The sequence below is a fragment of the Etheostoma cragini genome, chromosome 10 (genome assembly GCF_013103735.1).
Source record: "Etheostoma cragini isolate CJK2018 chromosome 10, CSU_Ecrag_1.0, whole genome shotgun sequence".
In the NCBI taxonomy this organism is placed as follows: domain Eukaryota; kingdom Metazoa; phylum Chordata; class Actinopteri; order Perciformes; family Percidae; genus Etheostoma; species Etheostoma cragini.
The window spans coordinates 2,541,076-2,558,333 of NC_048416.1; the positions used below are offsets into that span (position 1 = coordinate 2,541,076).

A 17,258-nucleotide genomic window follows, 5' to 3' on the forward strand; every position below is an offset into this window, starting at 1 on the left:
GTAATTCTTTTTTTTCCATTATGACTGACCAACTGGATAATAAAGCAAACTATTTGGCGTTTATTGTTTGCACGACAGCAATGATACCACATCCATGGAGGGATAGTAACAGCTGTTAAAACATAAAAAAATATACGTTTTTTGTGAAAACCATCACCTATGCCAATGCATGTGCAATTTTTTGCAGTATGATCTCTTTACCCAGCATCTGTATCGCCCTGCCTCCTCAGCACTGATGTAACCTTTTAAACCTGTTCTGCTAACACCCACACCTGCAGACACGAGGAGCAGACGTGGAGCATGGAGCGGACAGACAGTATGAACTCGGACTGCCAGTCGGGGGGGCTGTCCAGCTCTGTGGGAACCAGTAAGTGCAGCAGCCCGGCGTGCATGGCGAGGAGGGCCGCCCATTGGGGGTGCACGGAAATTTCCGGACCGGGAATGCAGTACGGGGATTCCTACGACTCTCTGAGAGACTCGCCTCACAGTGACAGGTAGGCAAGCTGGTAGTGTGTGTGTGTGTGTGTGTGCGTGTGTGTGTGTGGGTGTGTGTCTGTGTGTGTGTTTGTGTGTGCACATATTCTTGTCTGTCTTGTGATTGTCTGCCATGTGTGGATGCGTGCATGCATATGAACACATGTGTGTTTGTATGTGCATGAATGAATCTTAATTCAATTAAAAAAAAATCATAAATGAACATGAAACTCTTTATTCATGTTCATTTCTTTTGTTTTTGAACATACCGGGCTCCTTTCTGCTATGGCGACCCCAAGTGGTAGTTCATTGTTATGAATGTTTCAATGTGCAGGACTACATCACTCAGACATTGTATATTTTAATATGACTTTTGGGTGGTAGTTAAGGTTATGAAATATTTTAACCCCTTCAACTCTATTTTTTCTACCACTTACCAGTTGATGGTTTCCTACATGTCCCAGATTGTCCTCTGACTAATAAAAATACTGTCCTATATTTAACCCATATTTGTATTACCCATGTGCACAAATTACTTTTAAATGAATGGATCAGAAATATTAATAAGTTAGGAGGATTATACACTTTTACTTTGAGAGTGACTTGTCTGTACAACACCAACCCTTCTTATATAATTCAAAACCCATTTAGAGTTCCACTAGATTTTAAAGCTTTAATGCGTAACTTTTTTAATGTTAATTCATGCCATTACCACATGAAAAATCTATTGCAGGAAATCGAGTGAAAAGTCGATCATGTTTTTTGTTTTTTTTAATCCTCCGTGTCCTCCTTGGCCACAAGCGACTGCGTGGAGGAGAGCTGGGGGTGGCGCTCCATCACGGAAGGCTTGTGTCATGTACATGTGCGGACAGTTTTGTTGTTATTACTCATAAACTCCTCATTGGGGGAGACAGAAACTACGCATTATAGCTTTAACCCTTGTGTTATCTTCCGGTCAAAATTGAAAATCAACACTTTTGTTGCAGCTATCGATTTAAAAAAAAAAATATGTTTGTGTCCCTTTTTTCAACACGTTGACACTTTTTTCAATATTTGTCACTTTTTGACATTATCAACTCTTTTTAACTTAAGTTTTACAGTTATGTTCGAAATGTATGTTCCACAAATCTCATATGCAGGAAATTATACCCAATGTTTGAGTTGGAAAAGCAGAATTATTTAGACTAAAATTAAAGGAATGTATGTTGATGGATAATCACAGGTTCGGTATATGTCAACTTTTACTCAGTACTATTTCAAAAACACTTCAATGGTTTTTCAAATGCTGTAAAATTGAATAAGACGCCCCAGAAGTAATGAAAGTAGAGATTTGTACTTGCAAAAGAACAATGTGTGGAATCAATCATGTTATTTTGGTGAATTAAAAGAACATTGATAAAGGAAAACAGGTCAATTTGACCCAAGGACAACATGATGGTTAATGTAATTTTTTGTAGTCATGAATTATTTTGGTGCTGAATTGACTTGAGTGTTTTAGAATTTGGGATTTATTCTGTCGCAAAATTGACAACATTGAATCTATGAACAACCACTAAACAACTCAATGAGTTGCAGCAGTCAGTGTGGGGGGGCATGGACAGACTGAGTGGGTGGCGAAGTGGCTTAGCAGTGAACAGTAAGACTGTCAGTAACACTAGCAGTCAACACTGTCGTTTAATGGCAAAAAAAAAGATCCTGCGTGCATACGAACCAGCCTGAGCCAGCTGGCTGCAGCGTTTCTGTGTAGAGTTTGTATATTTACTTATTTCCTCTTTAAACTCTGCAAAAGGGCTTGCTGATAAATTGGACCGGTTGGCTAAGCTACACAAAGCAAGCGTTTTAAGAAAATCCATTCCCTCCTCCTGTGATTTGTTTCATGACTAAAAATAATTTGTGTGGACTTTAAATATGAAGTCATGTAACCCCTAATGTGGCATCGGCTCAAAATAAACTGCAGCAGATGTGTGTTCATGTTAATTTAGGAACATGTCAGCCAGTGTAACAGTGTGGCTCACTGATGTGATTTTAATAGTTTTGGAAAAATGTTGGAGCTCTGTGGCACAGAGGCAAAGATGCTGTAAATCCAGCTTTAGACACATATACTTTTTATTAGAATGACTTAATTGTTAGTTTCGCTTTTTTCTGATTTGTTTGTGTTGGCATCTACCCTGCTAAAGTACCTTTGAGCAAACCTCTGACAAACTTTTATATTTAAAGGTCCCATGACATGGGGCTCTTTGGATGCTTTTATATAGACCTTCGTGGTCCCCTAATACTGTATCTGAAGTCTCTTTTATATAGACTTTAGTGGTCCCTAATACTGTATCTGAAGTCTCTTTTATATAGACCTTAGTGGTCCCTAATACTGTATCTGAAGTCTCTTTTATATAGACCTTAGTGGTCCCCTGATACTGTATCTGAAGTCTCTTTTATATAGACCTTAGTGGTCCCTAATACTGTATCTGAAGTCTCTTTTATATAGACCTTAGTGGTCCCTAATACTGTATCTGAAGTCTCTTTTATATAGACCTTAGTGGTCCCCTAATACTGTATCTGAAGTCTCTTTTATATAGACCTTAGTGGTCCCCTAATACTGTATATGGAGTCTCTTTTATATAGACCTTAGTGGTCCCTAATACTGTATTTGAAGTCTCTTTTATACAGACCTTAGTAGTCCCTAATACTGTATCTGAAGTCTCTTTTATATAGAACATAGTGGTCCCTAATACTGTATTTGAAGTCTCTTTTATATAGACCTTAGTGGTCCCCTAATACTGTATCTGAAGTCTCTTTTATATAGAACATAGTAGTCCCTAATACTGTATCTGAAGTCTCTTTTATATAGACCTTAGTGGTCCCCTAATACTGTATCTGAAGTCTCTTTTATATAGACCTTAGTGGTCCCCTAATAATGTATTCCTCCCACAGTCCAAAGTCTGGCAGATCAGGTGGACTAGAAACTGCCTGTAGGTTTGAATGCTGTTTGTTTATCTGTGTGTGGTTAGTCCTGTGATTGACTGGCAACTTGTCTGGGGTGTACCTGCCAGGATGTAGCTCATGCATGCTGGGTAGGCCCCAGCCCCCCAGCCCTGAAGAGGTCAAGTGGTTTCGAAAAAATGGATACACTGTAACAAATTTAACGTAAAATGTACAGTAATTTACTGGCAACAATTGTCCAGTTAGTTACTTTGAATTCTTTTTACAGTAAATGTACCGTACTTCCATTTGCAGTATTTTAAGTATTCACTGTGAAATACAAAACAATTAAACACAACATAAGATAAAAAAAGTAAAAATACAATAGTTTACTATTTCCAGTACGATAGTGGCAATATTGGGATTTTTTGACAGTAATACCTAGAACTACTGTGATTTCAACTGTAATACTTAGACTACTGTGATTTTGTCATGATGACAAGGTTGTAATGTAAACTTTACTGTATTCTACTGTAAAAATCATATACAGTAGTATTACTGTACAATCTAAAGGAAGTATCTCTAGATTTCACAGCCATTACTTATAGTGTGGACTACTACTGCTATCAACCTTATCAAAACTCTTGGTAAGGTATACTGTAAGATTGCTGGCAATCAAACTACTACACCCCAGTGCTACATCGAAACACTCATGAAATGCAACATTGTAGAGAATAACAACAGAAACATTAAATTCTGACTTATTGGTCATTTCAGTATCTATTTGTCTATTATCTCTTAAAATCTTAGCCAAATGTGTGCCAGTTCAGTGTTCAACGTGTGGGATATTCCCCCACAATGCCCCACAGAGCGCCACAGGAAGTCATTCCTGCCTGTAGCCATCAAACTTTATAACTCCTCCCTCTACGTGTCTGACACACACACACACACACTAAGTGAGTTTGAAACTGGACAATATTATCTGTTTTGTGCAATAACACTGCTTAAAATTTACTCTGCTGCTACTATTTATTCATTTTAACTGTTCACCATTACAACTCCTAAATTATGTAAATACTGTACACATGCACACTCGTTATATTTCTTAATTTCTTTCTTCCTTTACATTCTACTGTGATATTTATACACTTTGTGCAACTGTAACACAGATTTTTCCTACAGTGATCAATAAAGTATTTCTAATTCTGATTCAGATTTGCACACTGCAGTAATCTTGTGTCGTCTTTGCTGAACAGGTACGTGTCGGCGCTGACCACGCCAGCGCGCCTGTCCCCCGTGGAGTTCCACTACCCCTCGTTGCCGCCCCAGGTGCCCACCTTCCACATAACCTCGCCCAACACAAGCCACGCCCTCTCCCTGCCCCCCGCCGCTGCCACCTACCACAGAGAGGATGACCAGCCGCTGCTACGATGCCCTGATGTAAGTAGGCACATATAGTACGCACATGTCGATGACACATGTCCTATAACAGGGGCACCTCAGTGACGTGACAACATGCACTTCAGTCATTTAACAGAAAAGGATTGGGCTGTTTATGTTCTATTTTTTAGTAGGATGACTTCTATGTGGGTTTTGCTTTTTTTCAGATTTGTTTGTGTAGGCACCTACCCTGATGAAGTACCTTTGAGCAAACCTCTGACAAACTTTCATATTCAAAGGTTCCATGACATGGTGCTCTTTGGATGCTTTTATATAGACCTTAGTGGTCCCCTAATACTGTATCTGAAGTCTCTTTTATATAGACCTTAGTGGTCCTCTAATACTGTATCTGAAGTCTCTTTTATATAGACCTTAGCTGTCCCTATTACTGTATCTGAAGTCTCTTAATATAGGCCTTAGTGGTCCCTAATACTGTATCTGAAGTCTCTTAATATAGGCCTTAGTGGTCCCCTAATACTGTATCTAAAGTCTCTTTTAGATAGGCCTTAGTGGTCCTCTAATACTGTATCTGAAGTCTCTTTTATATAGACCTTAGCTGTCCCTAATACTGTATCTGAAGTCTCTTTTATATAGACCTTAGCTGTCCCTAATACTGTATCTGAAGTCTCTTAATATAGGCCTTAGTGGTCCCCTAATACTGTATCTGAAGTATTTTTTATATAGGCCTTAGTGGTCCCCTAATACTGTATCTGAAGTATTTTTTATATAGGCCTTAGTGGTCCCCTAATACTGTATCTGAAGTCTCTTAATATAGGCCTTAGTTGTCCCCTAATACTGTATCTGAATTATTTTTATATAGGCCTTAGTGGTCCCCTAATACTGTATCTGAAGTATTTTTTATATAGGCCTTAGTGGTCCCCTAATACTGTATCTGAAGTCTCTTAATATAGGCCTTAGTGGTCCCCTAATACTGTATCTGAAGTATTTTTTATATAGGCCTTAGTGGTCCCCTAATACTGTATGGTCCGGTAGGTGGAGGCTGGGGGTTTGGCCTTGACCAACTGCCACTTTGCTCATTTGAAAGCCATGACGTCTCTCTCTCACGGGTGGGCCCAATTCTCTGGGTGGGCAAAGCAGAGAAAGGGAAGGTAACCTTGCCCCTTATGACCTCATGAGGGGAAGATTCCAGTTTGACCCATCTGAGCTTCCATTTTCATAAAGGCAGAGCAGGATACCGCGAAGTTTTGATATCTATCAAATCGTCCACTCTGTTTCATGTTTTAGGATGGAAGTTTATACAGGCAGCCCCGGCGTCCGCGGCGACCGTACCTGACGGAGAGCACAGGAAGTCTACCGTCCAGCCCCTACCGTCTCGCTGACGACGAGGCGTACGAGACCACACAGGAGTACGCCTCTTCGCGGGAACCCATCCGGAGCCGGCGCCGCCCGCGACGCAACCGCCTCAATGGACACATCTCCCAGCGTTCAACGGGCCTACGGGACTACAGCTCACAGAGTTTCAGCCAGTCAGAGGAGGAGGAGGAAGAGGAGGAGGAAGAGGATGGTCACGGGGAGAGCACACCTTTCCTTAGTATGCAGAACATGAACATGGACCCGCCCTTAACCCTTCCGGGGTTCCGATCGTCTTCGGGTGCGGACACACGGACTCACCGCGGGCTGAGTCGGCCGGGGACACGCAGCAACGGGCAGAGCCGCGGCTCGCAGTCGCAGCGCTCCAAGGTTGACAACATGCCCCTTTAAGACTCAATCTGCCCCCCCCTCCCCCCCTGCCCCCGCCCACCCCTCCACCTGACACACTCCCCTTCCTCCTACAGTACACACAACCAGTGGACTAGAGACCCGCACCTAGGAGAAATATTTTTATTTTGTATAACAGACAGATATTCTAAACAAATGAAATATTTATTTTCATTTCAGCAAAAATTGTCTACTAGCTAACAGCAAAGACTTTTTTTATAATGGGGGGGAGATATTTCTATGTAAAGTTTTTTGATTTACAGCATTATGAGAGATGAAAAAAATAAGAGAATTACGTGCCAATTTTTTCACAAGTTAGATAAATAGAATAATATTGTGGTGCCTTTTGCTGTATCGGAGGTCCCATTGAGTTTTGTAGCCTTTCTTATAAAGACTCCTCGTTTTTATAGAGACCAACCATATTCCTTCCTATTGCTTTGGTTTTTTTCTCTGATTTGGGATCTTCCTCTCTTTGAACTGTGATCTGATTATGTCATCATGCAATATTGATTCCTCCTGTGTAAAAGGTGTCTGTTTACATGAGTATGATCCACGCGATGCGCTCCTTTCACAGGGACATTGGTCACTGACGCAATCGGAAGTGTAGGGTAGTTCTTCTCAGATGACTTTTGGATGAATCACATCGGCCATTTATGTTGCTGCCTGTCAGTCATTTGTTGTTTTTTCTGTGTTAGGGAGTTTTTGAGGGCAAGTAACTCCAGATTCCGGCGTAGGTGTTCAGGGTGCTGCCATATGTGTATGTGTGTGTGTGTGTGTGTGTGTGTGTGTGTGTGTGTGTGTGTGTGTGTTTGTGTGTGTGTGTGTGTGTGTGTGTGTGTGTGTGTGTGCGTGCGTCTCATGAAACCTCATTTGGTTTGGCGTCTCCGTTCACCTTGGAAAGTGTGGTCTCTCGTTTGACTGACATGCTCCTCTCACCAATCCTCACGCTGCCAGAAGCTTCATTGCACTGTAAGAACCTCCCTCCGAGAGCAGTCATTGGCCAGGGAGCTGCCAATCCAAACCGAAACCTAACCAATCCAGTTGTAATCCAGCCTGACTCTGGCCTCCCGTCGGACTGCCCAGCCCGCCCGTTTCCTATGCCAGCAGCTTAGAGCCGCACTGTGTCTCAGGACTTCCCCATCGCATCACAGCCAAAAGACTCAAAGCAGAGAGCGCACGTCATCTCAGTCACAGTTCAGTCCGCAGGCCAGATCCACATCCCCTTACTGTCCTTCCTGTCTGTCTGTCAGGATCGTTGCATTCACTCATGGCCATGATTAAAGGAGCGTGGGTTAAAACTCTTGGAATCAGAAGGGTGATTCAGATGCTTTTTTTTTTTTACTTTAAAAGGTTGTGTGTATGTGTAAGTGGGCATGTGTGTCGCTGTGTGTGGGTCACAACGAACGAATGATGCGGAGACCACATCTGTTCTCTATGTTGCAGGGGCGTAACTAGGAATTCTGGGCCCCTAAGCGGAGGATATTGCACTGGGTTCCCCCGTTTTCTTTCTTCTTTTTTTTCTTTTTACTTATATAAGCCTGCTACTTTACGGGCCCTCCTAAACTGTGGGGCCCTGGATTTGCCGCCACCTTTCACCCCTGTAGTGATGACACTATGATGGCTCTAATGGGAAACAAATTGCTAGCAGGTCGCTGCGTGCAGGTTCACCCTGCTAAAAAGTGAGTTTCTGAGTCTGATTCTACTTTTTTCTTTAGCTCACAGCCAAACGGTGGAATATGATAATACTGATTACTGCATCCTTGATTTGCATTCCTATATCTTTATTGATTGAACTTCTTTTGCTTGGTCATATTGACTGAATGATCTGTTATCTGTCTGTCTCTGTCACCCCCGCTCCACCTCACATCGCCCCTCACCTTCATCTCGTCGTTCTCCCCTCCCTTTCACAAGCAACTAGCAGGAATTTAGGCCCCATCTCCAGATGAGTGTCCTGAACAGCACACTTACACTAGGCTGATCCCATCAGAAACTCTTCACCTTCAGACACATGTCGGGTTTAGAGACCCTTTCGGGAGGAAAATGATACCGTGTCAGATACAATACGTGTCCCTATTAGAGTTAATTTACAATAAGTGGAGTTTTTTGTTCTTTTTTTTCACACAGGAGATGCATGGATCACAGACATAGAAAGTATTTTAAAAATGGTAAAAAACCCCTTCAGATTCAGGCGAATCGTGCTAGAAATGTATAATTTAAAAAAAAATGGTTAATGGCCCAAAAGGTCTTGATAGTTATGTCTTACTATCACTGTAATCAACCTGGAATTTGCAATGTGGAAATACTGCAAGTGAGGGTAGTGTGCTTTTAGAGCTAGTTGAATTGTTAACACCCCTCCCCCCCCCACCCCCCTTGCCCCTTTCCTCTTTTTCCTCACCCTTGCACTCATCTATTTGCCCTTTACATGCACACATATAATACATATTTTACACTTCCTCACACTCAATAAGCACACACAGACCCACAAACCCTTATATGACACACACACACACCCAGAGCCCTACCATGTTTGTGTTTGTCAAGCAGTTTGACTTTGTCTTCATTATCTCCTCATCCCTCCTTCCTGCCTCTTCTCTCCCACCCTTCCTCCCTCCCCCTCTCCTCTACTCTCACCCCCCCCCCCCCAACCCCTCTGCATGTCCTAGTGGTACCGGTAGTTGGGTGCATGGAAAAAGCAGCAAGCAAATTGTTTTTCCACTCGGTGAAATAAAAAAATGTGTCTTCATTTTAACATTCAGCAATAAATCCCCTTTCTCTTCATGTCCATCATTCTCGGAATATGCTAGAAGATTTTTTGCAAGTTTTATCAAAAACATACTACTTGTAAAAGAAGAATTATCCAAAACCACCCCCTCATATGAAAAATAAAAACTTTCTTCCTACCATTTTGAAACAGTCCTGTCATCTTTAACAAAAAACAACAGTTGTTTGTTGTTTGTAAAGGTCCCATAATGTAAATTACTTTTTAATTATGAAGCAGGTTTACATGCATAAACACTGTGAAAGTGCACACAGCCCATATTCAAAAAAACTGTGCATTTAAACGAGCTGTCAGGACTTCCGCACAGTTATAGACATGCAAATTAGAAAACATGTTTAGGTGGAGTGCCGTTACAGTGCCAGAAATTCCCCGGCTGCAATGACGGTGCAGAGATACAAAAAGCACATCATGCATAAGACCTTGGAACGCTGACCAATCAGGGCGGACTGGGCAAAGTTTAAAGAGACAGGTCTTAAATCAAACCGAGGGTAAATTCAATCATTAAGGCATCATGGGAAAATATGTTTTTTAACACGAACAAATGTAAACAAGTTCTAGTAGAAACCCAAAATACAAGTAAGAACCTGAAAATGAGCACAATATGGGCCCTTTAAGTTACAGTTTAGAATATGTTGTTATTCTTTATTTATGTAAAGAAGTGGTAATAAATTAAAAGTGCATTAAATTTACAGTAACAACGGAGATGCAATGTTACGACCAGAAGATGGTAGCATTCAGCATGTCTATAATTTGATGTGACGGGGACTGACTGATGGTACTTTCTGTATGTGAGTAGAAAAAGATTGTAACTTATCTTTGAAGATTATTTCCAATATTTCGTGCCGCTCCAAAATGTTTCAGAAAAAAAATTCCTTGGATACAGAATGTTAGGTAATGGCTCATTAGAGTACTATGAGTTCAATTGCATTCAAATAGGGGTGTGATTGATAATAATACCATGTTTGGCTGTATTCTATTTAGTTTTGTCACTTCCAGGGTCTAGTTATTTTGTATGCTGGCTCACTGTCATGTCTTATTGTTACACTTCAACATGAAAATCATCATTAATCAGCGATATTAGCAACACCTGTGCTTTTCCTGCTATGACAAGCCAAAATGTGTTACTGGTCTGTGCCTATATTCAGACTATGTACTACACACATATACATTGTATGTTTAAATTGTTTGTTTATCATTTCAGTCCAACGTTTGATATTGCCCATTAATTCCTTAAAGACATGCAACAGTGTGTGACCGATTAGACTTTTAAAGCGACTCTCACACACCAGCTGAAGACACACCTGACGAGGACATCGAGGACTCAGCCGTCTTCGTCACCGCTCTGTTTCTCTAACTGCTCCATCTAAATGACATCAACCTTCAAACCATAGCAGAGTGTGACTAACACCATGGATATGTTTTTTTTTCCCTCCAAGTTTGTATGTGTGTGAAAGCACCAGAGACACACAATAACCCAAATCCCAGAAAAAGGATTTTTTTTCATAAAATGGCCCTTTAATTTAGTTGATATTCCCCTTCATTGACTCTTGTTGTCAAACTTCTTCTTCTTTTGACCTCTTGAAGTTGATCTGGAAAACCCAGAGTGAGTTTCATTGCTGTCATTACCTAAGAGTGTCAAAAGTTTCGGTCACTTCATGGTATCTGCTCCCTTATACCGGTTTTACCTGAATGGCAATGATGGTGATTAGCAATCACACAATGGCTGTCTCCAGGGTATTTGCTGCTTCTCTAGATCTGTTGATAATAAGTAGTCAGTAACAACTAGTAGTAAGAAGTGGCTTCATATTTAGGTCTCTCATACAGATTGTTGCGTGGGCCCTTGTTAGTGGCTGATATTACACCTTTACTCATCACAGATGAAGGAATAACATTTGAGTCTAGTTTGCTTTTTTTAACACTAGGCTTGCCCCATGTCCTTCAACTGGATAACAACCTCATTTGTCTGATGACTTTAGTCTAGAAAGGAGAATCTTGACTGGGACTTTCTGGATTCCAACTTGTAAGACAGGAAATCTTTCTTCAATGTTTTGTTTTTCCTGTGAAATGAGCTGATAATGGGGCTGTCAGATTACTAGCAGGGACCACCAGCTTGCTTTTCGAAAAGTCATTAATAAGTGTGGGAGTCTTCACTTAAAACAGGTAAGCAAAGAAAGCTCCATCGTTATTTAGATTTCAGCCCTCTAGGAGAAGATGATCACATTTTAGCAGAGATGGGGACTCGAGTCTGAGACTTGGATTCGAAACAGCTGACTTCAGAGACTTCAGACTTGACTCGTGACTCCAGATTCCTCAACAACCGGTTTTCATGCAGTTATACCGTCACAGGTAAGAATCCATCTCCCCAGCATCAAACGCTGCGTCGGGCGGGAATGTGATGCGTAATTGGCCCAGTGGACGATTGGTAGACTACTAAGGGAATAAGGTGTAGCCGGTCCACCAAGTATTGGGCCGTCTAGACTGTCTTAGTTCTGCACGTATTTATCTTACTGTAGTCCTATCTACTAGTTCATTATTTCATCCATGCGTGGCGCAGCGCATCCGTGCGGACTAGTCACCTGCCGTGGAGACTCTGGCCTCACTCACCTCTCCTCCAACTCGGATCCCTCTCGCGCTGGACTCAGTTTCACTGAGCGAACTAACACTTAAGAAAATGAGAAAATAAATGGCATTACATCAGGGAAATCCAACTGCTTACTGTGCGTAATGTGGACTGACGCTGAGATGCATGTTGTGCTTGAACTGGTGTGGCACTGCCACTATTCTCTGTATTTCCACTTCAACATTAGACATTTTTTGAGTGAAAGAGACGTTACGTTTAGCATATATCATCACAGGTAACACAATACCAATCGCAAAGTGTTAACAATACAGTGTTAGGGACAGATCTGGTGACCAAAGACTTGAGACTTGACTTGGACTCGTTGCAAATAACTTAACCCTCGTGTTGTCTTCCAGTCAAAATTGAAAATCAACGCTTTTGTTGACGCTTTTTCTCCATGTTTTTTTTCTTCTTTTTTCTCCCTTTTTTCAACACTTTTTTCAGTGTTTGTCACTTTTTTGACCTTTTCAACACTACATAACACTCACTTATTAACTTTAGTTTTACAGTTATTTTTTGGAATTTATGGTCAATAAACCTCCTTTATAGGAAATTATACCTAATGTTTGAGTTAGAAAAAGCTGAAATTTAGGAATTATTTAAACTAAAATGAAAGGAATGGATGTTCATGGATAATGACAGACTGGAGTTCATTAACTTTTACTCAATACTATTTAAAAAACACTTCAATGGTTTTTTTCAAATGCTATAAAAAAAAAATAAGAAAATAGGTCAATTTGAGGACATGACATGAACTTGCCCTTCATTTACTTGAGACTCAAGACTTGGACTTCCAAAAGATGACTTGAACACCGCTGCATCTCGGTAAACTGTATATCATACAGCAATATTATTATTATCATGACACAGATTTTGTGAATTGAGGTCATTTCTGTATGCACCTGCTGATATCACTGCTCCTTTTTAACTCTCTATTGATAATTTTCATCATTTAAAAAGTTAATTCTTGACCCTTGGTCTTACCACAAGGTCCATTTAGCAGATCTGGAGCCAACAACCATATCACATGCCAATGTTCATCAACAGATGATGTTAGCTTAGCAGTAATGGAATGTAGAAGCACAAGATCTTAGAGAAATGGAAATTTGGTCACACTTTACTCGAAGGAATCTACATTAGAGAAACATGTTGTGAACAATATAAACAAGTCATGAGCGTTCCTGCTATGAAGCATCTTTTAGTCTCATTTGGTTTTGCCACAACAAGTACTGGTTATGGTTTGTGTGTCATGAATGTGTCAATGATTATCGATTTTTGTAGGCTACAGCCTAGCGTTACACAGACCGTCATAAAGGAGACGGATGATGAGATTGTTTCTTGATATAAAAACTTGGGAACCATTAATAATGTTACATAATGAGATGCAACTTGCCCTCAATGCTGAGGATCGAGTGTAGAGTGTTCTTGTGTGTGAGTGTTTATCTGTATAGCAGCCTTGACCATAGTGTGTGAATGTGTGTGAATGCTGAATGGTTCCTGTTCTATGTAAAAGCGCTTTAAGTAGTCGTAAAAAACAGAAAAGCAATATATAAATACTTAACATATGCTGTCAATGTTTTATGTTAGTCATGGTCCTTGATGCCTTGATATGATCTGATGCCATATTAAAAAAAAAAACTTTCGGGATAATAAAGTTGATACAATCGCAAACTCCAGTACATTCTAAATGGACCTTTTGATGAGACTTTCAAACGCAGCCTTGTTCTCTTTTATTGCCCCCCCATGTCTTTCCTTTCTCTCTCATGACCTCGTTTCCTCTCTGTGTACTCTGTACACACCAACCTTTTCATTTCAGATTCAGATTTTGCCCAAACTTACACACTATCCGTGTTTTTGCAGTTGAATGGCGCGGTGCTACTGCCACTGGCGGAGGGTGTTATTCTACATGTGCACACTGTGCATCTTCCTGGCCCTGCTGCTCGTCTACATTACCGTCATGTTGTGTACGGTCATGAATAAAACATCAACATCGGGGACTCCGGTCCACGGCCTCGACGCGGTTCACTTCGTTGCCCCGGGAAGCTACCCGAAAACTTTCTGGGATCTCCACCTTCACGGGGACGCCTTTTGGAACCGTCTCCAGCGGACCATCGACAACCATTTTAACCCCATCCTGTGCCCCAACAACACCAAACGGGCATTTGAAAATGGTACGTTTAATGAGTCCCTACTGACGCAAGGTTTCTCTAAAGTTATCAACTTGGACGGCACGAGTAGAAACTTGGACCAGATGCCAAAGCAGATACAGGACTTTATAACCCACATGCAAAGGAGAGACTACCCAGCCCTCCTCCAGCCAGATGGAGTGTGTGGAGCTGGGAGAAAGGAAGAGAAGGAGGCTCCTCTGCTTCTCCTGGCCATCAAGTCAACAGAGCAGAATTTTCTGAACCGGCAGGCCGTACGACAGACCTGGGGCCAGGCAGGATGGGTAGCAGGACCAAAGAGGACAGGAAATGGAGGAGAGGGTGGAGGAGAAGGTGGAGGATACGTCCGTAGGGTGTTCCTGCTAGGCAAAGGAAGTGCTGAGGAACTGGGTGGGAATGCATTGCAGATGGAGAGTAAACTGTATGGAGACATTCTGCAGTGGGACTTCAAGGACACGTTTTTCAACCTCACTTTAAAAGATGTGCTCTTCTGGAGCTGGTTCAAAGACTCATGCAGTCGTACTCACTTCGTCTTTAAGGGGGACGACGACGTCTTCGTCAACACTCCCAAAATCATGAGCTACCTCCGGGACCAGCTAAAGAAGCCACACAAGACGCTACGAGACTTCATGGTTGGAGATGTCATAGCTGCAGCTGTGCCACACCGATTCAGCGAGTCCAAGTACTTTATCCCAGACAGTTTCTACAAGGGCTCGTATCCTATGTATGCAGGAGGGGGAGGGGTGGTGTACTCAGGACTGCTGGCCAAACGCCTACATGACATCTCAAAAAGGCTTACCCTGTTCCCCATCGACGACGTCTATGTGGGGATGTGTATGGTTCGGCTCAACGCTCACCCTGTCCACCACGACGCCTTCCTCACGTTTGACTTTTCTAGCAAGGAAGAGGAGGAGCCGTGTTCCTATCACACAATCCTATTGGTCCACAAACGGAGCCCCGGCGAGGTAGTCAAACTGTGGGCCCACGTGAAAAAGACACAGGCACGGTGTTGGGACGTGCCCCTGAGAGGCAAACAAAAAGAAGAACAAACTGGAAGGCCATCCAAAGTATCTCTATCAAAGGATACAACAGTCTGATGTGTAGAGAGTAAAGAGCTGACACTCTACACTGTATTTATTATACCGTGTGGAGCGTATTATTTTATTTTTCAAAATGAATGCACACATACCACTGTTTTACCACAAAAGGATGACATAGCTTTGACATGCATACGTGACGTTTGCTACACATTATCTAACTATCCCATATAGACATTTGCCATATGGGACCGAAATGAAGAGAACTAAATAAAGTATAATATGTCAAATAAATGTGTAAAAAAACCCCGCTGTGGTTATGATTACGAACTAATTATAACATAGGCCTATATGTGTATTTCTATATAAAACCGAAGCCATGCTTTCATTAGTGCACATCTTGAGCTGTATTCTTATTGCAGCATTTCAGTTATAATTGCACACTTGTCGTGCAAGAAGACAGGTGTTTAGCTAAAATGCTAAGCTATTGTGACAGTAGCACAAGTATGTGTGTGTGAACAAGTTCAGTGATGTGTGTTATGTTAATAGCTGAAGTGTAATCGCTAAAGTATGCTTACATGAGTCACTGTAAGCTATAGTCAGCCCACCAAGCACGGATGTGTGTTGAATTGTGTTGAATTGAGTAATTTAATGCTCGTGATTTCATTTGTAAGAGAAACGTGTTACTTCTTTCCTCAAAAAGTCTCACTTTGAGGGCTAGTAAAACCTCAAATTGCCTCTTTTTTATGTAAATGAAGTGAAGTAGTATGTAGTATGTTTGCAGTTGAGCCAGTTTTGCAGTGTTGAATGTGCCAAGTCTCATCATCTGAGATTAATAACCAGCTGGTGTCAATCAATCAGCTTCCAGTGAGCTTTCATAATCTGAAAAGTCTGTTTTTACTTCATATGTGCCATATGAGCCAATTTGATTAATGAGTAAAAACATATTCTCGTACGTTCCTGTATTTCTGTTGTTTCATATCCCAATAAATGTTTCATTGACACCAATGGACTTATCTACATTCTGCTTTGCTTAAGCAACTGGCACAGACACTTTTATAGCTCAATTCTTTCAGGAAAACCTAACTTTTAATCTTTGCACTCCTACATCCATTCAGCTTTATCCAAATAAATGTTTGCTTTATATAACTGGGTGAACAGTGTCACAGCTTCTTGTCAATCCAGTTTAATTGTCTCTTATATGCAACTAGTCCCTCCTGATTTAAATATAGCTCAATGAACACAAATGTAGCCAGTTTTTTGATCTCTTTCCAACATGCTATGCTATCGTTTTTAAACCCTTTTTAGCATACTGTACTATACTACTATACTAAGTTTTTTGCTATGACTTTTAACATACTGTGTTGACATGCTACACTATGACCTTTTATCACTTTTTTCAACAAATTACAACATGACTTTTTAATGACATTTTCAACACGCTATGTTAAGAGTTTTTTATCACTTTTTACGACATACTGTAGTATGACTTTGTGGTCACTTTTTTCAGCATAATATATTATGCCTTTATGTGACTTTTTCACCATGCTATAATATGACTTGTTCGACAATGACTTTTTATCCTTTATTTTCGACATACTATGACTTTTGTCACTTTTTTCAACACATTGTAAAATGACGTTTTCGACGTACTACACTATAAATTCTATTTCACTTTTTTCCGACATACTATAACTTTTTTAACATGCTATAAATGCCTTTTTGTGACTTTTTTCAACATACTATGCTATGACTTTTTATGACTTTTTTCAACAAATTATAACATGACTTTTTAATGACTTTTTCAACACGCTATGCTATGACTTATAAATCTGTCTGTGTCTTTTTTAACATGCTGTACTATGACTTGTTCGACAATGACTTTTTATCCTTTATTTTCGACATACTATGACTTTCTGTCACTTTTTTCAACATATTTTAAAATTACGTTTTCGACGTACTACACTATAAATTCTATATCACTTTTTTCCGACGTACTATAACTTTTTTAACATGCTATAAATGCCTCATTGTGACTTTTTTCAACATACTACGCTATGACTTATAAATCACTTTTTTCCGATGTACTATAATTTTGTTAACATGCT

The 17,258-nt window shown here is 40.7% G+C and overlaps 2 protein-coding genes across 3 annotated transcripts in view; both read left to right on the forward strand.

Annotated features, from left to right (window-relative positions):
• Positions 1-9,452, forward strand: part of nrg2b (neuregulin 2b) — a 58,815-nt gene extending 49,363 nt beyond the window's left edge. For both annotated transcript variants that reach the window (XM_034884313.1, XM_034884314.1), the window contains 3 exons: positions 279-494; positions 4,647-4,830; positions 6,076-9,452. In XM_034884313.1, the coding sequence (XP_034740204.1) occupies positions 279-494; positions 4,647-4,830; positions 6,076-6,552 (877 nt within the window). In that variant the 3' untranslated portion in view covers positions 6,553-9,452. The remainder of the gene's footprint in view (positions 1-278; positions 495-4,646; positions 4,831-6,075) is intronic.
• A 1,824-nt stretch (positions 9,453-11,276) lies between these two features.
• On the forward strand, positions 11,277-15,210 carry LOC117952268 (N-acetyllactosaminide beta-1,3-N-acetylglucosaminyltransferase 2). Its single transcript, XM_034884415.1, has 2 exons — positions 11,277-11,488; positions 13,809-15,210. The coding sequence occupies exon 2, from the start codon at positions 13,813-13,815 to the stop codon at positions 15,208-15,210; it is 1,398 nt and encodes a 465-aa protein (XP_034740306.1). The 5' UTR covers positions 11,277-11,488; positions 13,809-13,812.
• Positions 15,211-17,258: the final 2,048 nt, after the last annotated feature.